Source organism: Halichoerus grypus, chromosome 5 (genome assembly GCF_964656455.1).
Source record: "Halichoerus grypus chromosome 5, mHalGry1.hap1.1, whole genome shotgun sequence".
NCBI classification, from domain to species: domain Eukaryota; kingdom Metazoa; phylum Chordata; class Mammalia; order Carnivora; family Phocidae; genus Halichoerus; species Halichoerus grypus.
This window is the reverse complement of record NC_135716.1, coordinates 95,856,880-95,881,015: the sequence shown is the minus strand read 5'-3', so window position 1 is coordinate 95,881,015 and position 24,136 is coordinate 95,856,880. Positions and strand designations below refer to the sequence as shown.

The 24,136-nt window shown below is 35.6% G+C and overlaps 1 protein-coding gene across 2 annotated transcripts in view; it reads left to right on the top strand.

Annotated features, from left to right (window-relative positions):
- The window catches only part of CEPT1 (choline/ethanolamine phosphotransferase 1), a 37,742-nt gene extending 14,095 nt beyond the window's left edge, over positions 1-23,647 (top strand). For both annotated transcript variants that reach the window (XM_036103696.2, XM_036103697.2), the window contains exons 4-9: positions 785-926; positions 13,775-13,859; positions 20,552-20,683; positions 21,380-21,538; positions 22,038-22,163; positions 22,758-23,647. In XM_036103696.2, the coding sequence (XP_035959589.1) occupies positions 785-926; positions 13,775-13,859; positions 20,552-20,683; positions 21,380-21,538; positions 22,038-22,163; positions 22,758-22,877 (764 nt within the window). In that variant the 3' untranslated portion in view covers positions 22,878-23,647. The remainder of the gene's footprint in view (positions 1-784; positions 927-13,774; positions 13,860-20,551; positions 20,684-21,379; positions 21,539-22,037; positions 22,164-22,757) is intronic.
- The last annotated feature ends 489 nt before the right edge of the window (positions 23,648-24,136 follow it).

Below are 24,136 nucleotides of genomic sequence, written 5' to 3'. Positions count from 1 at the left end.
TAGGAAGTATTTTTCTATATAAGTCACCCGTAATTACATCTGCTACCTAAGAAAAGATAGCTATGAATCTAAAAAGTGAGTCCTTTTGTGAATTATGTAGGCCTTTAGTTTTTCTTTTTTTTTTCAACAATCACATAGTGTTTAATATGTTTCAGGCACTGTTTGAAATCCTTTACAATACTGATATATTTTATCTGGTTTTTTGTTTTGTTTTGTTTTAAGATTTTATTTATTTGACAGAGGGAGACACAGTGAGAGAGGGAACACAAGCAGGGGGAGTGGGAGAGGGAGAAGCAGGCCTCCCGCCGAGCAGGGAGCCCGATGCGGGGCTCAATCCCAGGACCCTGGGATCATGACCTGAGCCGAAGGCAGACGCTTAACGACTGAGCCACCCAGGCGCCCTATTTTATCTGGTTTTGATCGTCATGTTACAAATGAGGAAGCGGAGGCACAGGGGGTGTTTTTTTGTTTTGTTTTGTTTTTAACTCTGGTCTATAATTTTTTACTGTTCATTAGTATCACTGAGTTGGGAGTATACTCCAAAAAATGCTCAAGTATTTTAGTTGCTTTTGAGACCTTTGGTTCCACTATGTGGTGTATTGAAAGAAGAAATTGAAAATACGGGGTAAAAGATTACATCCTGCTTTTCTGGTACCTTGGATAACAGAGAGAAGATTGTATATTCATAGCATGTCTTCTTTTTGCCTCATCTAAAATCATTCCCAGCTCAGTTAATGTTGATTTTTCAGATTATTCAGTTTTAATTGTGATCTTTCTCTTGCAGTTTTCGTGGTTCTTGGAACTTGTATCGCAGTGCAGCTGGGGACAAACCCTGACTGGATGTTTTTTTGTTGTTTTGCTGGGACATTCATGTTCTATTGTGCACACTGGCAGACATATGTTTCTGGAACATTGCGATTTGGAATGTAAGTAACACTTAATGGTGATTTTGTTGTTGTTGTTGTTTCCTCTTTAAGATATGGAGAATGTTGCTTTTAAGTATTTCAATATTAGGAATGGATCAAAGCACTAAATTAGTTTAACAAATAAAAGAAATTTAAAACTCATTATTATAGCTGCCTAATGGAACTATTAGAACCTCCCAACCAATATTTTTTAAATAATATGAAAAGCAGTTGTCCCTCCTCTCTCATACCCACTTGTTTTTCCCTCAGATAAATTCACTGTATTTTTCCTATTGTTATTCACCGTAATTCCATGTTTTATTTTGACATATGAAATGTGTTTTCAGGAAAAGTAAGATAGTTTATGAGAGCAAAGAGCAACTCTCCTCTCTAAATATCATAGTTTAATTAGATTTTGTTCTTTTCATATTCTTTATGAATCTATAAAAATCTAAGCTCTTGATAATTCAGCTGATATGACATACCATGTAGATTACTACCACCAACAAAATGCCCAAGAATTTAAAAAATGAAATACATACTGCTTTCAAACTCCAAAATGAATGGTTTCTACCTGATGATCAGTACTTTTCTGTAAATATTAATGAGTAAACTAGTTTTAGAATGAGGTAAAGGATGAATTTATCAACCAGTGTTTAATTAAGTATCACAGATCCTGTTTACACTGCTCAAGTTAGTATTATTTTTTTCGTGGTGTAGGATTAAAAGACAAAGAACTTGAGAAAAGACTGAATACTTCATGAAATAGCCAAATAAAAATCTGTGATTGCAAATGATAGAACATCTTAACCTAGTCCCTTTAAGGTGAATCATTAGTGGATATTTAAATTTTTAGATCCCGAATAAACTTAGTTTTCTAGGTCTTGTAAGAACTAGGCTGCACAGAAATTCAGCTGTTCCTTACAAGTTTAGTTCAAATGATTTTTGTTAAACTTATTTAAATAGAACTTAAGATGTTCTTAACTTATGACAGTAACAATAACTATTAAAATTTTGGATGTTAACTAAAAGACATGTCCTAGAAGTTTAGAAAACATATTTAAAGCCCATCTTAATGCCCTTAGTGACAATAGTGGACATGTGTGTCCAATTGAAAATCCTATGCCTCTACGTTCTTCAGCAATTTATAAAATGATCAGTGCTCAGAAAATATTATGGATTTCTGATAGAAAAAAAGCAGTAATTGAAAATGTTATGTGCAGATGTATTTTTTCTCAATGTTGTTTTTATAGCCTTTATCTCAATAATGTTTTCATAGTATTTCTCTGCATTGGTGAAACCACAAAATATATTAGACTTCTAAGATCACTTGGTTCACCCTAATTCACTTTTAGTTTTTAGTGATGTTACTGTTTTCAAAAATAGGAGAATTTGTAATATCTGAATTTGACATAGTTTGTTTCAGTGGTTATTATCTCATAGTTAACTTTCAAGCCCTTATTTTGAAAGCTTATTTATCATCAGCTCTAATTAATTATCTTTCCCTTTCAAGTAAAGCAGCACCAACCATGTGGTATGGGAACTGAAGGAAGGAGAGCGAAGGAACCATGGAAGGAGGGGAAGAATAAATAGTGTTTTTAGGAGCGATTTGATATCACAGCTTTCTATTTGCCAGTCTTGGAATGTCCCTTGTGGTGTATTCTTTTAATGACATACGTACTTGGAGAACTATGAGCAGTTCTATACCGTTAAATCATAAGATGCTTGTAGGGAGTGGCAGGAGATAAGGCTGGAGGAGATCCAGAGAATCAGGGACTTCTGTGTCCTGCCAAGAAATAGGGGCTTTGTCCTGAATCTGTGGGGAGCCTTTGCAGGACCTAAACCAGGGAAATGACAAAAGGACAGTTTGGAAAGAGCAGGCTGGCATATTCGGAGGGTGAATTAGAATGGGCTGTGACAGAGGTAAGGAGACCCTTAGAAGTCATCAGCATCATTAGCGTGAGGAATGCTGATGCCCGAGCTAGTGTGATGACAGTGCAATCAGAGAGAAAGTCATACGTTGGAGGGAGGTTTAAGAGGTAGAAACTGTAGGATCTCGTCTCTGTCTGCATATGGGGAATGAATGAGTGAGCAGGGACTTAACTCCCAGTTCCCCTCCATGGGTGGTTGGATGGAAAGTGGAGAAAGGCACTACAGGCAGAGGAACCTCTGTGAAAGGGAGAGTTCTACTAGAACGTGTATGTGAGGGATTTTAGACATCCAAATGGAATGAAAATAGCTTAGAAAACTTAGAAAGCAAGCCTAGAAAGAAGCCCGTGAAAATTATTGAACAGCCAGAGGAGGCATACCAGAATGAAAAGCCAGAAATTTCAAAAGAGAACAACGATAAATGCTGCCAAGACTCAAAACGAGGACAGAAAATTGTACACTGAATGTGGCAGTGTGAGGCCATCCAGAGTCGTTTCTCTGTAGCAGTAAGGTAAAAGCCAGATTGTAGGGATGACAAGTGAAGGGAATAAATAAGCACACATTTAGTACAGGTGACTTAGAAAATGGGTGGCTGTGATGATGGGAAGGAACAAGGCATCTGTTAGAAGAAAACATAGGTTCAAAGGAAGGAGGGTTTTGTATTTACACAGAAGAAATTGACTAGAGAAGAGATTGAAAATATTTGGGGAAAAAAGAGAGAGATGGGTATATGGAGCTAGATTGTTGAAAATGCAAGACCAGAGTTTAGGGTAACAGGCAGAGGGGCTACATGGGAGGACACTCTCCCCCTGAGACTCTAGTGCTTTCTTATGATGAGACTATATATATAGAAATATTGGGGCCAGTTTGAATATAATATCTCAATTTAAATTACATATTAGTATTACAAGAAATTGGTTTTGATTTGGAAAATTTGAATACAATTTTCTGAAATCCTGCATTCATATTAAGGCTGCACTATTTCTTTTTTAAAGTCAAAGCAGTTCTCAACACTCATAGTAATGTGCTGTGAGTGCTTACATTTAAGGAGGTATTTATCAAAATACCAATGTAATGGCATATGGAATAATAGCGATATTCCTAAAGAATTTTTAAAAATGCTATTTTAGATTTCACATTCTTTTCAAGAGCAGGGAGAATAGGCAGGTGTATAATACGCTAATATTGAACTAAAGTTTATGTATGGAGGAGAAAGTCCAAATTTTATTTTGTTTAATTAGAAAATAATAAGATAAACTCTGAAATGGAATTTGACTAACGAAATTTTTTTAAATCCCTTGCTTTTTCTTATTCCTTTTTTGGAAAAAAGTGAAAGCAGCTTCAGGTACCTTGGAAATTTTATTTTAAAATATTTTTATTTTAATTGTTTTATTTTGATGTTTACACACAAGTGAAAAAAGTCACAAGGATTTCTTTTTTATATATAACCAGTTTAGGTTGTTGTGTGTTTAATAACCACATACCGTATTTGCCAAATAAGAGATTTTTATTTGTTTTTCTTAGTCTCCTAATGTCATCATTTTTAGTTGCTATTAAGTTTGCTCATAGTATCTCGATCAAAAATAGGCTCTGTAATTTAATTCATCTATAAGTAATTTCCTTTCAAAGTCTGATATTATGAGAAAGCCAATGTGATTTGGGTACATTATCCCTGAAATTATGAGCTAAATCTTTCAGCACTTTGCTCTGATCACAGCTGAAAGCTTCCTTATACAGAGAATATTAGTACCTTTCACATCTAGACAGACCCCTGTCCTCAGTCCTTCTGGACCAAGCTAGTATGGAGATCTGACAAAGATGAGTACTGCTCATTGGGACCCTTCTTGGTCTAGCTTAGCCTGTTAGGATTTTTACTAGCTTGGATTTGAAAGACAGGAGGGACATGGGCTCAGAGGCTAGACCTTCACAGAAGGAACGGGTCGGTGGAAGAGGATAAGAATTATGAGTTGAAGCTCATTTGTAAATATTTGTAAAATATTCTTTAAAATGTTTATGGATTATATTAAATGGAAGTGGTCACGTTTCCTCTCTTAAGGCTTAAACCCTGTATATCTAGATATTTTAAAATCGGTAATTTCTACATATATGTGGAATCATTTTTATAAATTAAATGCTTAGAAACTCTAAACAATCTCTAATAAAACTGTTTATGCAAAATACTGGCCTTAAAAAAACCCTCCACGCTGTGAAAAGTAGAATTCTTTCTCAAATTATCATTTGTAGGGCATGGGGGGGGGCGGGAGGACACTCTTTTCACAAGACAAAAAAATTATAATGAATTGAACCAGATCAGTATATCTTGCCTCAGGTGTTATCTCCAAATTATTGTCTGTTTATCAGCTTGGGCAAGGCCTATAACTTTCATTTCCTAATTTGTAAATCAGTTTTGGATTTGATGGTGTCTGAGGTTCCTTCTGAAAGTCTATTAATTTCACAGATATTGTTTCCAATGTACTTAATTATTTATAATTATAGCAGGCAGAGTATTTATCTTTATTACATTTTTCAATTCATGCTTCTCATGTTTCACATTTACATTAGCTAATAACTGCTACCACATTTATTTCTATGTAAGTAGATAACTTCTGACTTTTTCTTTTCTAGTTAAATGAGAGAAGTCAATAGGTTATGTGTTCTACTTGTAGTCTAACAAATCCGATTCAGTTCTTACCCAAGAAACCTCTAAAGAATAAATATTTGAAGATACCCTAGTAATTAAAAACCGTTAATGTTATAATCCAAACTCTCTGTTAATGTATAATCCACTTTTTGTGGATTAAGAATTAGGAAACTTCCTATTGAATGCCTGTATAGGATATTTGCCTCTTTAAAAGTTTAAGATTGATCACATAAACAAATATCAGAGATTTTCCTTTCAGTTTCTAGTTTCCCTAGAATTGTATTTTTTATTGTTGGTAATGATTCAGTCATTAGGACTGTGCTCATTTTAATTTTGTTAAATTGTTATAGAACATATCTTAAAACACCTATTTATATTAACATAAAGCCTAGATTGCAGTTTGGACTCTTGGATCATCAGGTAAAATCGTAGACTAGTTTCTATCTCCTTTAGCATTCCTCAGCTCTTAATTTTGATTACATGGTTTTGATTTGAAGCCTGTTCTATACCACAAGTCTTTTTCTGTCACCATCTGTGTTCCAAAACTTCATTAGTGATTGAATTGGACATTTTACTAATTTTTACCACTAATAAACTAATCCGATATAGTAGAGAGTTATAATGCTGGTATGGAATTAAGGGAAGAAAAAGAGGAAAGAGGATAAGATTCTGGACTAGAGATTATTAGGAAACAGGACAAGGAGTTGACCAGTTGATTTGGTTCTAACCGTATCCAGAGGAGTCACAGTTTCCCAATGTCCTTTCCACATGCATGTGCTAATTCTACTGAGATAGCAGAGGTAGGAGTATGATGAGATGTGGGGCAGTGAAGGGGTGCGGGATAGATTAGTGGTTCTTCAAACACATAGATGACTGTGCCCTGGGGCTTCTGAAAACATTCCTCTCCAGAGAAGTCTGGGTAGGTTCTGGCACTGACAGGACCTATGTTAAAGATAATGTGATTATTTGGCAAGTAGTATTCACTAAGGTAATTAAGAGTTGACTGTGTTTTTAGTTCTAGTGTTACCAGCTCCCTATTTACAAGTCATTTATTCAGTGTGTTACACTTAGAATTTTTAAACTTTTCTAATGTTTTGGTTTGGGTAAGAAATATACATGTTTGCATAAGGATAACAATAGTACTGTATAAATTGTATCATTGAATCTTTAGATGTCTTTATAAGGAGAATGCTACCTTCTAAATCTGTTTTTGCTACCTGTAAGGCTCTTTGGCAAAAGCTCTGAGTAAAGTTATTTTGAAATGTTTGTTTCCTTATGCATAGATTCGATGTTACAGAGTCCCAGATCATAATTATAATATGCCAGCTTCTCACAGGAACCCTGGGACCTTGGTTCTGGAACTTCACGGTAACTGCTAGAATATTGATGCTGTCCAATGAACAGTGGCGTGAACTCAATAAAGACAGCACCTTTGTCATGCACAGAGTAATTAAAATGTAAAAAATAAAACGTCTTCTGGTGGTATTTCACAGACAAACAGGTTAATAGAAAATAATTTTAATATATATAGGGCAATAAAAATCCACCCTATTAAAATTTTTTGAAGATAATATTTCTGGTGATTTGATGCTAAAAAAAATTATCTATCTCACTTACCTACTATACCTAATATGATTTTTCCTCTATGTAATATTTTTAAAACAAATACCTTTCCACCATTAACTAGATTTTTTTTTTGATATTTATATTTTGAAAATAGAATAAAGCAGGGTTGCCCTTTAGATAAGTAAATTGAGAGGACTTTTAATAGTAATAGGAAAGATTCTGTGTATTCTCTTAACTCTTTTAGAATATATTCTTTAAGCAATCTAGTACCACTTCTTCTGTTTTCGATGAACTTGATTTTTTAAAAAATTAATGCTTGAAACTATTCTCATTCCTATTTGTATTGTTTATTGTTTTCTTCTCTTAGGTGTGCTTTTAAAACTAAGTATCCTTTGCTTTTCATGTTACTATAGCTATCTTTTGAATACCCTCCTTTTTCAGGTTTGGTTTGTTTTTAGTAAATCCATATTTCCTTAATTAATGCTGAGTGAATAATATCTCCTTTTCCTTTCATATTAGAATTATAATTTTGACCTTATGACTTTTAAAAGTTCGAAAAGATTCATTAGAAAATGGTTTCCCAGTAGAATAGCCAAGAATCCACACTTTAGTATGAAAGGTTTATTCACAAGAAAAATAGAACTTAAATTCCATTTATCTTGCTTTCAGGGAGTATTGGGGAACTGTTCATATGGACACCTAACAGATCATTCTAGCAATACAAGGCTGCATTAGGTTTCCTATATTGAATCCCCATGCCCAAAAATGTTTCAATAATGTGATAGAAATAGTAAGTCTGGTAGCAGAGTTCTTTCTGAAAGGTATCTTGCAGCATTGTAAATCCATTTATTCAGTGGCAGTAGTGACGTCTTTGGGGACAGATTAATAAGAGAGGGATAGTCTACATCTTTTTTTCAAAATAAGTTTAGAATTTGGAAAATACTGAGAGGTACTATAGGCATGATTTAGCAGCAAAACAAAAGCCATTTTCATTTGAATTTACAATGTATTTGCATAATTATTTGTGGGAGTCCTTCGTAGGGTAAAATAATGTGCATAGTTAAGAATGTGTCATTTTTTAGCACCCCTCTACCCATAACCTGTCTTCTGGCACTTTCTTCAAAGACCTGAAAATTTATGCTCACTGCCGTTGTCTACATTTATAATTTTTGATGGCTCATTTATGATTATTAATTACTTACACTCACCAAAGGTCTTTTTTCCCCAGTGTTCTTAGTGAAAATAGAATACTGACTAAATGACTTTCACCTTGTTTATGATAACAAAGTACCTGTATTTACAGAGCCTTTCCTATTAAAATGTTTCTAGAAACTAATGCATTTTAATTTTAACGTCCTGAAAAATCTTTTGGAAATGCATTCTTTTATCAGTTGCTAACTTGCAGAGATTTGCTTTTAATATTTGTTGCTTTAACTGATTTGATCATTGAAATGAGACTGTCATATGTTTCTTTGTGGGTTTTTCTTTTCTTTCTTTTTTTACAAAGTTCAGGGGGAAAATAAGCTTAAAGAGTTGTTCATTATATTTTGTTTCGAGTTAATTTAATTTATTAGCGTCTAAACTTCCTATTCTATTGCCTGTTGTTTTCTACCAATTTAAGAAAAGTTGTGTTAGTATATAAGAAACATCATCCTGTGTGGGCTCCTTAGTGATAAAAAGTTAAAAACTTAGGACAAATTTTACCCCAGTTGATCAGTAAACTAAAGAGTTTTTAGCATTGTGTAGGTACAACACTTCCAGATTCTTTCAAGGCCCTGCCATGTATTATCTGTCTAACCTTGAAAAGTCAGTTAACCTATCTGACTGAATTTCCTCATCTATAAAATGGTGGCAGTAGTTCCTACCTCCTAGGATAGTTGTGAAGATTAAAAAAGTCAAAATGTAATGTGCTAACTATAGCGCCTGGTGTATAGTGTTTGTTACCACTATTATTATATTAATTTTAAGACCTGTGTTAGTAATTCCCAACAGTTTCCAGATTTGTTCCAGAATTGATTGTGCTAGTTTGAGAGGAAGAATAGGTCCATGATCCCTTCATTTAACTCCATCAACATTATTACTAAATGAGGTGAGAGGACTCTCCTAATTCTTCTGTTTCCAAGGGCGTAAGAGTCTGCTGTCCCCTTAAATGTGAGACCTGAACTTGAGTTCTTCTTAGAGGACTTACTATGTTTTAGCCTTTGGCTGTTTTTGTCTTCCTACTCAAAAATCCCTGGATGGGTTGCTGTTGTTCGTATTTTTTAGTCTTCTCAGATAATCGAAAGATCCATGTAGTCATTCATGTGGTAGATAATACGGTTTTAAATAATTCAGCTTATCTCAAAAATAGATGCTTAGAATTTCTCTGTATGTACCACTTGATTTTAAAATATCATAGTTATCATTCACTTGTCTGGTTAATGTTACTTAACATTTAGCTTGCCATGCCCAGTTTGTCCCTTATCAAGAGTAGAAAGTAAAATATTGGAAGGCAGTATGATCAATTTCTAGGCCAGTCTTCATTGCAGTCTACCAAGATTTCACCCCACCCATGGTATTTCTGGTATAATAAGTGTTCTGGTTATATATAAGCTCCCTAGACCTGCAGATCCATTTATAGATAATTGCAAATCTGTAGGTAATAACAATCAAATTCTTGAATAGGATTCCAGACACCCTCAGTGGATGTCTTTTCAAACAAAATTCTTCTTTTTAAATAATAAATAGCTCACAAGTCAAGTTGTACGAATTTGGGGTTTTTTGACGTTGTGAATTTAGCCCTAGAGCATATTCTGTGTTAACCAAGCTAATAGCCAACCCAGATTATAACACCATTACATTTACTATGTGTGGTATAACAAATTATGTTTGCAAATTAGCTGCAAATATATCTTTGTTTTTTTGTTTTGTTTTGTTTTGTTTTAAAGATTTTATTTATTTATTTGAGAGAGAGAGAATGAGAGACAGAGCACGAGAGGGAGGAGGGTCAGAGGGAGAAACAGACTCCCCACCGAGCAGGGAGCCCAATGTGGGACTCGATCCCGGGACTCCAGGATCATGACCTGAGCCGAAGGCAGTCGCTTAACCGACTGAGCCACCCAGGCGCCCTGCAAATATATCTTTGAATGCATATGTTACACGTACAAGAAAAATAGATTAACTTGTCTTATTTCTGATATTAAAGTGGAAAGACATAAAACATTCTGGGAAAAGATGATTAACATGCTTACCAACTTTCACAGAATGTCATTTAAGTCCTTTCACATCGCTGTTATTCCTGAGTCTTGTTGGAATTCAAACCAAATGCATTTGTTAGGTATCTCTCTAAACACTAAAAAATAAAAATGAAATTCAAAACAGAAATTTTCTTCATAATTAGTTAACTTAGGTAGTTTGGGGTTGTTACACCCCTGAGTCATATTGTAAACCTGTAATTCTGATGTAATAACTGATCTAGGCTGCCTTTCTGTTTTGATGAAGGCCCCATGAGTTCTTCTCTCCAACTAGAGAGAGTTTCTGTTCCCTGTTTAGAAGTTAAAATTACTCATATTCATTTAAGGTACCTTGATCTCTTTACCTCTTTGTCAATAGACCATTGAGATGTTGTTAGGAGTGATGGGCCCAGGGGATTTATTATGACTATTCAAAGTTATTTTGAGTGCCACATTAGAGCCTCCCCATCAGAAGAATGAGGGAGCTTAGTCTCCACAACTGGTTTGCTTCTTTCCATTTGTCTTCTGTGGTAGCCATCAGAATGTTGTTTATTGCTGGCTTGCGGTAGTGATTTAAGTGGATTTCACACAGCGTTGGGGAGGTTCCTTTTGTACTTCGACAACCTATACTAAAATAAAGTAGAAATAGGAAATTATTTAAAGCAGTACCATTCAGGATATTCAAATACCTTCATGGTTATAGAAAATTAAGTGGATTATCATTGAGTTTTCCCCCTCTGAAACTTTTAGGCTGTGGAAATCTAATGCTGTGGAGAAGAGATTTGTTTTCCCATATGTCTTAAAAAAAAAAAAAATCACTCGTGTTTTGGATGCTCTTTTACCATATATTCTTTATATCTTGAAGGGCTTATTTTTGATGTAGTTATGGAGGATGATTTGTTTGTTTGTTTTGAGAAGTCCCAACATTTGAGAATTTTATCACCCATGTTATTATTTTGAAAATAATAATAAGGAAGTGACTACAGAAGTGCCAGATTCCTACCTTTCTATAACATTCTTCCTTCTGGATAACTGTCTTTCCTCCCCAGCCAAAAGGAGTGAAATGAGCCCTGTCCTAATACATGTTACAATAAGTTCAGCCCATACTAAGAGACTTCTTAGTGGAAAGGTGGGAAGATGAACTGCCACATAACCCCTCTTTCCTAAATAGAATCGTTGACTTTTTTGTTCATTGTTAATAGCTTCTGCCTCCTGTCCTCTTAGCTTGTTTAGTTCCTGTCTCTGGGGATGGCCTCTTACTGCACCCTTTTTCATTGACAGTCAAGATTAGAGCCACACCTCCAGGAGTGGTGATAGGCAGTTCTCATGATTCAGAGCAGGAGGGGCTCATCCAGGAGTACTGAGTATTCCTCTAAATCAGATGAGCAAACAGGAAAAAATATTCTTAACTACCTACAACTGGTAAGTAAGCTTTCCCGGGCTCTCCCTCCTAACATTAAGGCATTGTTGATCTAAATACAATGACAGTATCAGAATGGTTTAGAAAATTCTGTCTTCCAAAATTTCCAAACAAGCTAATCCATAAAATTTAACCTAGGAATCCCATTTTGGGGCTTTGTAAAGATCTTTCATGTTTCCTATTCTCTTTTACATTCATCCAAGGTACAAAGATAAATTGCATGAGGTTCCCTCCATTTTTATTTTGTAATTCTATACTTCTGGCCCTTCCCCTCCCAAAAGGCTACTTCATATATCCAGAAAAATGTTGTAAGATGTCTACCCTCCTCCACCCAAGACAGAGTCGATCATCTTTGACACCTGCTTAGTCTCCTGAATCTGCTACTGAGTGTAATTCCCCTTATTGGCAACACCACTCATCAGGTCAGCTCTACAGATTCTTTTTAGCCTAATTCAGTCCATTTTCCCCCCAATAAATGTGTATTTAAAGATAACTACATCACTATATGTTTGCAATTTAATAAGCTTCTGTTCAAAAAACATTCTTGAGCAAACAAAGCTCAGTTTTTTTAGTTATGAGAGACTGGTTTCAACTTAGTTATTTATTATGGGCATGAAAGCTTACCTATCTAGCTCACATTATATGTTTTAAGTGTCAGTTTTAGAAATGGGTGCTCCATTCTACTCTGGGAATTGAATCCCCTTACTGTTGATACCTATTTTTCTTGGACTAATTTTTTTAAAAATTTACCTTCTTAATAGATAAATTATTCACTTTGTTTAAAACTAACATTATAAAAAAGGTATGCAGTGTATGGTCTCCTTCCCATCCTCATCTCCCAGCTGTCTATTCCCACACTGTCCTCTCCAATAGGTAACCACTGTTCTTAGTTTGTAATGTACATCCTTCCAGAAATTTGTTATGTAATTACTGGCAAAAATAAAGATAGAATATTATTTTTCCTCTTTTTTACACAAAAAAATACCATTTATACACTCTGCAACATTCCTTTTCACCTAGTATATCTTTGATATTTTTCAATATCACTATGTAGGGAGCTGCCCACTCTTTTTTTAAAAACTACCAAATTTCATTGTATGGAAGTACCAGAATTTCTATAACTACTCCCGCACTGAGGGCTATTTTAAAAATTTTCCTATTATAAATGATGCTGTAATAAATAACCTTGTGCAAACATTTTGTGCTACCATATCTCTAGGATAAATTCTGAGAATTTTAATTTTGGATCCAATAATCTGAGAATGATAATCTCAAGATTATACAAAGTGTTAGTCTATAGAAGGAAAGGAATACCAGTTTGTGCTTTGCTCCTCAGTCTTTTTGTCCATATTCTTTTTTTCCAGGCTTTCAGACTTCTAATTTCTACTGCCCTGTTTTTGTACCAGGTTTGTCTTTTCTTGACTATAAGATCATTTTCAGCAACCTCAAAACTAATTCTTGGCTGCTTTTAGTTCTTCTTTCCAGAGATCTTAGGGTAGTTGACCTAATAAGCTTAAGAATTTGATTGAGAATTGAGTGAAATTTTTTTTTTCAAACCCCCTACCATGGAAGGCATTAAATGACTATAACTAAAGGGCAGTAAGTTTTGTAAGATCTCGGTGATTTATGTTGTTTTAGTAAAAACTCACCATTTCCTCCACTTGGTATTACAAAGCACTTGTTTCAAGATTTCATATTATATAGCAGTACAATGCAGTCCTCTCTGCTTGAGACTCAAAATTTAATACACACATACCCTGCCCCAGCCCCTTTTTCTTTTTTTTTTTTTCTTGTTTTTGTTTTTGTTTTTTTGGTGGGAAAGGTTAAGCTATAGTTTCAGCCCAACTTCAATGAGTCAGAAATTTCCTATGGAAAGGAGGGGTTTTTATTGCTCTGTGAAATTCATCAAATTAAATTAAAAGCCTCTGGATTTTATTTGATTTTGCTCATAACAAATTTTTGACACCTCCTTTTCCCCTCTCCTCAATATTTGAAATTTTTTTCTATTGTGCATGATAGAGGAATGCTGCTAAGCTTGCAAGTAATTAACTTGAAATTGTTTTGAGTAATTCTGCTTTTTTGGCTTTTTGTACCTAATCAGAATTGATGTGACTGAAGTGCAAATCTTCATAATAATCATGCATTTGCTGGCAGTGATTGGAGGACCACCTTTTTGGCAATCTATGGTAACTTTGTTCACATTGTGTATCCCATGTAATGCATGTTGTCTTTTGCTTGTGTTTTCTAATACAGGATAATCCAGTTAAAGGGTGATATGTAAAATTATTTTATTTTTTATGAAAATGAAAAACCACAGCAATGGTAGGACACAAACTTCTTTTTAGGGAATGGTGAATTTTACTACTTGGAGTTAGGTAGTACATTAGGTCCATTCCAGGGCTATTGTTTTTGAAGGCTATTTGAATTATTATTTGTCATCCCATTTTACATCTGAGGAAACAGCAGGTAGTATACCAAGTTAACCAATGACAAGATGAGACTTTTTTTCTCTTTCTGAGCTATATGAGTCTACTAGTTTTTCTATCATATGCTTAAAGCTGAATTAACAAATTTGGGGTAGTAAATAAACTAGCCCCAAAATAGAACAAATGCTTATTGAAATCGGTGACATAGAATTGTTTTAACAAGCCAGGACTTTGACTTTCAACCTGACCTATAAACACAAATATTTTTTCCACAAATTTCTGAAAGAGGGGACATAATATATATAATATGTCAGCCAAGACTTAGGAACCAGACTGCCTGAGTTTGATCCAGGCTCCGCTGCCTATGATGTGAACACCATCTGTTACTCAACTCACTGTGGCTGAGTTTCCTCCTCTGTAAAATGAGGACAATCACAGTACTTATTTCATAGGGTTATTCTTTTTTGTTAAATGAATAATACATGTAAAGCCTTTAGAACAGTGTGTATCAATTACAGTATCAGTGAAAGCCGCTCTTACAGTTGGAATTACTCCTTCCAGATTTGAGCCACAGTAGTTTGTAAGCCCTGGTCCAGGTAACTGCTGATCACTACCACCACTGCTTCAGAATTTACAGTTTGTTTGGTGTGATCTAACCAAAAGATGTACTACTCCCAAACAAACGATTCTTAAAAATTCAGATGAATTTTAAGGTATAAAGGAAATTGAACAAGATCTTTCCCATACTTAATTCACTTTATGATGGTAAATTAGATACTTGAGGAGGTGTAATTGACATACTTCCCTGAGTATTCATCACCAGAAATTGTTTAATGCCTTTTGTTGGGAGGGATAGGGTTGTGAGAAGGAAGGAGATAAAAGAATAAAAATAATCCATAGTCAACCAGGAAAATTCTGAAACTGTCCAGTTATGTATATAATATCATGCAAATTCACATCTTTCCTACACATTAGTCTCAAAAGCCAATGGGTCTTTAGTGAAATCTAAGATATATTCTAGTGAAATCTGAGCTCTATGGATAGATATATGGATATAGATACATAGATATATAGATACATAGAGAAATTTTTATTTTACTTTCCAGTAGGTTAAAAATATTGTTATTTTTATATATATAGTTGACCTCTGAACAACACAGATTTGAACTGTGAGAGTCCACTTATATGCAAAAAATTTTTCATACAGCACAGCAAATGTATTTTCCTTATGATTTTCTTAATATCATTTTCTTTTCTCTCATATCCTTTCCTCTAAGAATACAGTATATAATATATATACACAAGATATGTGTTAATTGACTGTGTTATCAGTAAGGCTTCTGGTTGGTAGTATGCTATTAGTAGTTCAGTTTTGGGGGGGAGTCAAAAGTTATACGCAGATTTTCAACTGCATGGAGCTGGGGGTGGGTGGGCACTCCTAATCCTCATGTTGTTCGAGGGTCAATTGTATGTTGACTTAAATTTTTTATATCTCTTGACTATGTTGATTATTATGTTCATAGACTTTGTGTTTTATACCAAAATCCCCCCTCTTCCAAAATTTTTTAAGTATATTATCTTAAACATATATAAATTACCGATAAAGTTTTGTCATACCAGTAACCAAAAACTGATTTCTGGCTTGATCATTGGAAAACAAGTCAGCGTTGGTTATATATACCTGATTATCCTTATCAGTATGGAAATACATAAAGCATTATTGCAAATGAAGTTATAGGCTATACATACATCCTTTTTTTTCTTTTTGAGAGAGAGAGTGCAAGAGCGAGGGGGGAGGGGCAGAGGGCGAGAGAGGATCTTTTTTTTTAGAGTGTGTGTGGGAGAGAGAGCACGCGTGTGAAAGCGCACAGTGGGGTGGGGGGAGGGACAGATGGAGAGAGAGACTCCCAAGCAGGCTCTATGCCGAGCACAGAGCTCAACTCAGGGCTGTATCTCATGACCCTGAGATCATGACCTGAGCCAAAATCAAGAATCGGACACTTAATGGACTGAGGCCGTATATATCCTTATTTTTTTTAGGTGGTCCCTGGCAGTGAATTTGCTTCAGGTACACTTGGTACCTTTTTTACTAGGATTTATATACATGTACTTAACAGAAGTGATTTTTTTTTTCTTTTAAAAGGATCAAATATTTTGTTCAGTCTTTATCGATAATTAATATAATCATCCTTTTTTATTATATATTTTAAAGAGTGACCTTAGGAAGTCTCAGATCGAAGACTGAAAATCCCCAGGCCCAGCAATCCAGTTCCAGTAGTAGTGAGGTTAGGTTGCAGTAGGGAAACAGATTCCCAGGCCTTTGTCTTGGTGTTACTGGCCGTACTGTGACCATCATTAAACTGATAGGGAAGGGCCTGACTTCTCTGGTGATATTTGGAGGCTCAGAGAAATACTGTGTATTCTTTGAGCAGTTCCCGGTACAGATTCCCATAATTGACCTCAGACCACCATATTTTTTTCTTTTTACTTGGCCCATATTCATCAGTGAATATGGTGTTTTTTTTTTTCTATCTATTTGACAGAGAGAGACACAGCGAGAGAGGAAACACAAGCAGGGGGAGTGGGAGAGGGAGAAGCAAGCAGGCTTTCCGCAGAGCAGGGAGCCCGATGTGGGGCTCGATCCCAGGACCCTGGGATCATGACCTGAGCCGAAGGCAGACGCTTAACGACTGAGCCACCCAGGCGCCCCATGAATATGATGTTTCAAATTGCATTATGTTAGTTTAGGAAAGATTACATGTAATATTCTCACTTATTCGTGTGCCAAAATGGAGCAAAGATACCTGTTTAGGGCCCAGATGTGAAATTTTCATCCCTTTTGAAGTCGAGGGCATAAAATTGACATTGCTTTCCAAATCCTCATAAAAGGCTTTTACTGATAGTTAGGAAACAAATTTATGGTAACAAACAAAAACAGTACAAATGTCTTCATAAAGCTGATTCCAGAAGATCAGCTGTTTTGCAAAGATAAGTGATTTATATCTGCTGTTTATGGATTACCCGTTTCTTGCTGCTGCTTTTTTTTTTTCTTCAGAGAAGATGGGTTTTTACCAAAGTCTGTAATTAGTTCTTTTGGTTTTGGTTGGTGGTTTTTTATGGAGTGTTTTTTTAAGGAAAGAAATTATTTTCATGCACAAAAGTCAATGCACAGGTTTACACATTGCAAGACATAAAACAACAATCCGTATTGTTGATTTCTGTATTGCTTCCCCAAAAGAGTATATTCTTTTGGAATGTCTTGAAACTATCATTTGTCATATCACTCTTCTTTTTTTTTTTTTTTTAAAGGAGAATATCATCACTTTGAAAGGGACCCACATGTAATCCCCTCATGGTCACTTTCACTGATGTTTGATTATTTTAAATGTAGTAGTTGATTAAATGTGTACTATATCATGAGATATCTTCTGGAATCCAGTTAAGGCAAGTCGTGAGAGACTTCAGGTGAAGTTTCAGAATTCCCTAGGTAGAACTAAAGACCTACTCTGTAGTGTAATTTATTTGTGTCTCATTCTTAAAGACTGAAGAAGTACCCTTACACTTAAATAATTAAGACATGGTGATTTTCCTTAAACACTTGGTAGACACTGTAATCATTGTTATATTAAATTTAGATGGAAATCACTTATATTAAAAGTATTTATAAACAATCATTGCCATGTTGTTTGGAAGACAGTTAATAGTATCTAATCTCAAAGTGATACATTATATTTCTGCTGAAATTTGCAAAGCCTATAAGAACATTTTATGCTCCTAAGTCTTAACAAATTAATAATTGATATTCTATATTGATCCAAACTGTTGAACCAAAACATGTCCATTGTAATCTGGTAAATCTGAGAATTTAATAATGCTTTTCTATCTCTAACTTTATTTAAAATGAATTACATTGGATTGGTACTATTTAAATGCATAATGTGGTAGCATGAATCCAGAGGGTTTTCCCCTGGCTGTAGAGCAGAAACCATGACCCGAGGGAATTCTTACTCTCCCTAGTCCAAAAGACCCAGAGCTCTGATGAAGGTGTTTTCAATATCGGTCCTTGCTATTTCTGTAGAGTGTATACATGTTGGTTGCTTTAGACAAGTTCCAAGAGAAGGAGGACAGAAAGGGAAAAATTGAAGAAGATAGAATGTGCCCACCCTCCTTGATCTTGGGTGGGAGGTGAAAATGGCAACAACAGTTTTAGTGCTTTTTATAAGTGGTTCAGTTGGTGCTGAGTTTTAAGGGATTGCATGGTGAGCCTTGGGATTCTTCTCATTCTAGCTTTTCCTTCATTTTGCCTCAGATTTTCTTGTAGCTAGCATCCTTTTTCCTTAGCTAACATCCTTTTTCCTTCTTAATATAGGGGCAAGATGTGTCTTCATATTCTCCCATACAATAATTCTGCATAGAGAGTAAGAGAAAGGGAGATCTTAATCTTCATTCCACAAGTGTATATTTAGCACTTATAATATGCACGGCTCTACAGAGAGTATAAAAATCAGTGCAAACAAAATCCTACACTCAGGAGCTTATGGTTTGGTGTATATAGCTATCCTATATGATGGAAGTGGAGAGGGTCTTAAGAATGTTTATGATACCTTTCTCCTAAGTCTGTAGCTTGCTTGCTTACTTTGTGGTCCAAGCCATTTACTAATTTGCCTGGCTTCTTCAATATTTCTGTTTATTCTTTCTTCTTTCAACAGGCAACAGTTTCCATTTACCTAAGAGCATTTTCACCAAATTTTAATTATAGTTGTAGTAGTATTGTGGCACAGATTATTGCTACTCTAGGGTTGGCACTCATTTGATACCCTGGCCCTAATACAGGCATGCCCCTGTAATGGCTTAATGCTTTGCTTCTTTTGAAATCTGAGGGACTGTAGTATTTCCCCCTTTGCCATACAGGTCCTTTGTATCTGGAGGGAAAAGGAAACTAGCAAGGGTATTAAATTTAAGCTAGGTGCATCAGATTAAGATTGCAATATCCCTAGTTTTCTGAACTAGAGCAGAAAAATTTCTTGGAGCTCAAAGCATCCATGGTGTTGATTTTCTCCTTTACTGTAAACAAGTTTTGATTTGGGCTGTAGGGTTTAGAAATGAATTAGGGAAGGAAGAAGGCTATTTAGGATGCTCCTTAAAGTTCTGGGCTTAATTGTTAAGTTGACTTACTTCATTTTAGAAAACTAAACACTGCCATAGTACAACTTGAAATTTGAACAGTTGATTACAATTTTTTTTTTTGAGCTGCAGTTTTGCAAGAGGTCATAGAGTTGTGTAAACAAACTGAGTTCTTCAGAGTTTTGAAGAAATAGAGTATCTAAACATTAAGATTTATGTCTTTACCAATTTTACTTGGGTTTTATATGTACAAAAAAAAGTGGGAAATGTGACATTTCCTATTTGGTTTTGAAATGGTATCCCTAAAAAGTATAAACAGCCCTAATTAAAATGTTTTCATTATAAGAACTCATTGCCTATTAAACCCTGTGGGCTTCTGAAATTTTGTACCTATACTCATTTGTTTCTATTAATAGAATATATCGCTTTATGTTGCTCTATTTTCAACACATATTGGACACAATGTGAGCCTTCTTAAAAGCTGGAATGAGAGGTGCAAAAAGGAAGAAAATCTTAAATGATTTTAAAAAGTTAGTACAAGTGTATTTCATTTGAAATGGTGGATATTATGCTTGCAAGATTGAATACGTGATCCCAATGCCCTCAGCCCCCCTTACTTTTAGGTAAATCAATCCGTATTTCAGTACACTATAAAAGTACATTATTTGCTTATTCTGAAAAGGAAACTAAACATGTTAAAATTTTGGATACAAAATTGTACCTGCTTTGATGTGCTTGATGTCTTTTTTGTCCTGTATATGAATGTCTTCTTGGCTGCCCTCTGCTTTTTCAAGCTGCTTGTATCCTAACAGTTGGGAGTTGGGAACTCTTCTGAGTACAACCTTCGTCTTCCATTCCCTAGTTTGCAGAATTTTTAAATCTAGTTGCAAATATTTCTAGTCTTTTATGCTCTGCACTTTCTCTCCCGTAACAATTAGTAACAAACTACAGATTTAAGGGCAGAGTTCCAAAAATGTACAGAGAAAAAGGCAAAGTACACTTCATTTATACAAAGTCCAGAAGACAGCCTGTTCCACGGTTGCCAGACTTCTGGGATGCATTAGGTGAACTCTACTTAGCGAGTGGCACAAATAAAGTTGGATCAGTAATTTTTTTAAAGGTTGGTGTCAGAAGTGAGATTAATTTCTATATAGCCTCTTCTCTTGGTTATATTGTTTATAATAGAAAGAGGGAAATGTTCATTAATTTAAGTATTTGCTAAACTGGAAGGAATGGAGGATATATGGCAATATGAATCAAATGTTTGTTGTATTTTCTTATTTTAATTTGTATATATCTTAATTGTTCTCTCTCTCTACCCATTAAAGATTCCAGTGCTGAATATTCAAATGAAAATTTTTCCTGCACTTTGTACTGTAGCAGGGACCATATTTTCCTGTACAAATTACTTCCGTGTAATCTTCACAGGTGGTGTTGGAAAAAATGGATCAACGATAGCAGTGAGTACATGTTAAGATTTCCAGCAATTGTTTATACCAGGACTTGGTTTTGTAGTTGCTTTTTTGATTTGAATTGTATAAAATACTTGTTAATTTAGAGTTTCTGCTTAGTCTTAAACAAACGTGATATCCAGACCTTCTCAGTTCTATCTATACGTGCATATGTTTATATGCTTACATGCTTTTTTGTTTTGTGCATGCACACACAGACACATGCACGTTTATACACATATATATTTTTAAAAGTATGATCAGGGGCACCTGGGTGGCTCAGTCGGTTGAGCCGCTGGCTCTTAGTTTCAGCTCAGGTCATGTTCTGGGGGTCTTGGGGTCAAACCCCGCATCGGGCTCCACACTCGGTGTGGAGTCTGCTTGGGACTTCTCCCTCCCTCTCCCTTTGCCCTTTCCCCACTTGTGCTCTCTCAAATAAATAAATAAAAATTTTAAAGTAAATAGAAGTATGATCTGCTTTGTAAAATGAACCTGGCCATGTAAGTAAAATCCTCAGTTTGGGCCTAACCAGCCCATGCTACTGCTTTCTTCATTAGCTGTTCTGGTATTCAGTTACAGAAACTGCTGGCTGGCAGGCACCATGAGGTTCTTAGAAGTTTGAGCTGATCTGCCTTACAGCAGATCCAAGTGGTATCTAACAGTATTGAGTGCCGTTAACCCCTCCCCTCTCTTTACTCCGCACAGGGAACAAGCGTCCTCTCTCCTTTTCTCCATATTGGATCGGTGATTGCCCTAGCTGCAATGATCTATAAGAAATCAGCAGTTCAGCTTTTTGAAAAGCATCCCTGTCTTTATATACTGACATTTGGTTTTGTATCTGCTAAAATCACTAATAAGCTTGTGGTAAGCACCAGAGTTTTTATTTTTTTTGTTTTTAACATTCATCTTGTTTTGGTTTTATGGCCCTAGTTTTCATTCCACAGCTTCCCGAGCAGTTCTAGAGTTTGCTGTCCTCCATCAACATGGGAGCTCTTTTTCTCTTCTGTGAAGCTACAACTTGACATTACCAGAAGCTCCGTGGACCTCCGCAACACTTCTTTCTACTGCAGCTTAATTTGGTGCTTTAGTTTATCTGCCTTCTCCAGTCTCAGTCTGTACATTCAAATTAAGGCTCTTTATGAAAAGCATCTTTTGGGGGGCTTCGCTACATGGGCTCTCCCTTTGGTGTATAGCTCTCACACATACTTCTTGTCAATTTTTTAGTTTGGAAATTCAACTTTTTATTCAGTATTGCTAAATAATTCTTGAAACTTGTGATTTGAGCACAAAACTGATTTACTGTGTAGCTCACAGTTGCTCTAGTATGAAAATGCCTGCATCACGGTGTCTCTTTTATTTGCAGGTGGCACACATGACTAAAAGTGAAATGCATTTGCTCGACACAGCATTCATAGGCCCAGCACTTTTGTTTCTGGACCAGTATTTTAACAGCTTTATTGATGAATATATTGTACTTTGGATTGCCCTGGTAAGTATTGTACTGTGTCCTATTTCATGATTTGGAAGCCACTTGTTTTCTTGTTTCTGTGGGCCAGTCCCGAAAGATAAGATCATATAATTGTAATGATTTGGCATGCCAGAAAACCACAATTATGGGACTTTGCGAGTTCCTTGTGGCTTTGTCTTTGAGCCATTTTTTGCATTATTCTTACTAATCCTGCCTTTGTCAGGGCTTAAAAATTCCAGATTTCTGACTAAAGCAGGAGCTGATAAACTACATCCTGTGGGCCAGTGACGTGTTTTTTGTAAATAAAGTTTTATTGGAACACAGCCATGGCCATTCATTTCTGTATTGTCTGTGGCTGCCTTCATGCTACAGTGGCAAAGTTGAGCAGTTGAGATGCAGACAAAGCCTAAAATATGTACTGTCTCTCTGAGAGTTTGTTGATCCTTAGTGTAAAGGAAAAGTCTGTGAGGAAATTAAGTTATTAAATCGTATGGAATTGAAGACAAATCTGAAAAGAAAGGAAGAAAGTCAGAGAAGCTCCTCCTCTTTACTTTCAGGAAGCTCAGGGATGGCCTAAGCAGGTCCTGAGAATCTAACGGTCTCTCTTCTTTCTAGGTCTTCTCTTTCTTTGATTTGATCCGCTATTGTGTCAGTGTTTGCAATCAGATTGCGTCACACCTGCACATACATGTCTTCAGAATCAAGGTCTCTACAGCTCATTCTAATCATCATTAATGACGTAAACTCCGTGTTATATAGGAAACTCCTGTTTTCTGCAGGAAAGAATCCGAACATATTAAGGAGAATGGGGTGGATAAGAACAAATATAATTTATAATAATCAATGTTGTATAACTTTTCTTTGTTATTGGTAACACTCCTTAACTATCCTGTGTGAGAGTGGGAATTTCAAGTCCCATCTTGTAATTGTACATGTTGTCATACAGGGTTTGGCCCGAGGAAGCATGCAGGAAAAATTGCCACGTGTTTGTAATTATCCTGGATTCAGAATAAAATTGTCCTGGGGAGCAGATCCCCAGTGGTGGAGATGTCTAATGTAAAATATTTGCAGGCCAAAAGATGGTTGCTTTATAATTTTAACAAATCATCATCTTTTAGTGACATCCTTGTTTAGTGTCTTCTCAGGCTTTCTTTAACTAAAGAGCTCAGCTTGTGGCACAGACATATCCCACTAGCTTATGAGATGGAATTAGTGATAAAGACCTTGAATTTGGATTGAAAGGTTTCCTATCTTTACATTGGTGAGGAAGTCATTTTTTTTATTGCTTAAGAAATGGTATCTCATGGGCTTGGGAAATCTGATTAGCATGCAGAATAATGTGGTAACTTTGTTGATCCATTTTATTTTTTTAAATAAATATATGACCTGAAAGCCAGCCTTTTTCTCAGTTTTATTCAGTGGAAAGATAACTAAGTTTTAATGTCATTTTTTAAAATTCAAGCAAAATTTATTTCTCTTCTTTAATAAATAAGGAAATTCGGTCAGCTGCTTTGTCATTATGTGTCCTGCGATCTTTCTATTTTGTATAAGCTGTTTAATTTAAAACCTAGGAGAACTAAAAAACAGGAAACAAAAAAATGAAACCTAGGAGAACTGTGTTCATTTTCCCTCTCAATAGGTTTTTCTTTTTTTTCTTTTTGTTGCAGTTGTCTTTTTTTTAAAGGCAGCATCATTTATTTTTAAAGATTTATTTATTTATGTGTTTAAGAGCGAGAGCACGAGCAGGGGGAGGGGCAGAGGGAGAAGCAGGCTCCCCACTGAGCAGGGAGCCCGATGTGGGGCTCGATCCCAGGACCCTGGTATCATGACCTGAGCCGAACGCAGAGGCTTAGCTGACTGAGTCACCCAGGTGCCCTGAGATTATGTCTTAGGAATCTCAAACCTTTCCCCCAAATTTTCAAGAAGAGAGGCTTAGGCCTCTCTGGGCAGTTATTGAAAAGTCATACTCCTGTTCTGGCTCCGCAGTATACTAC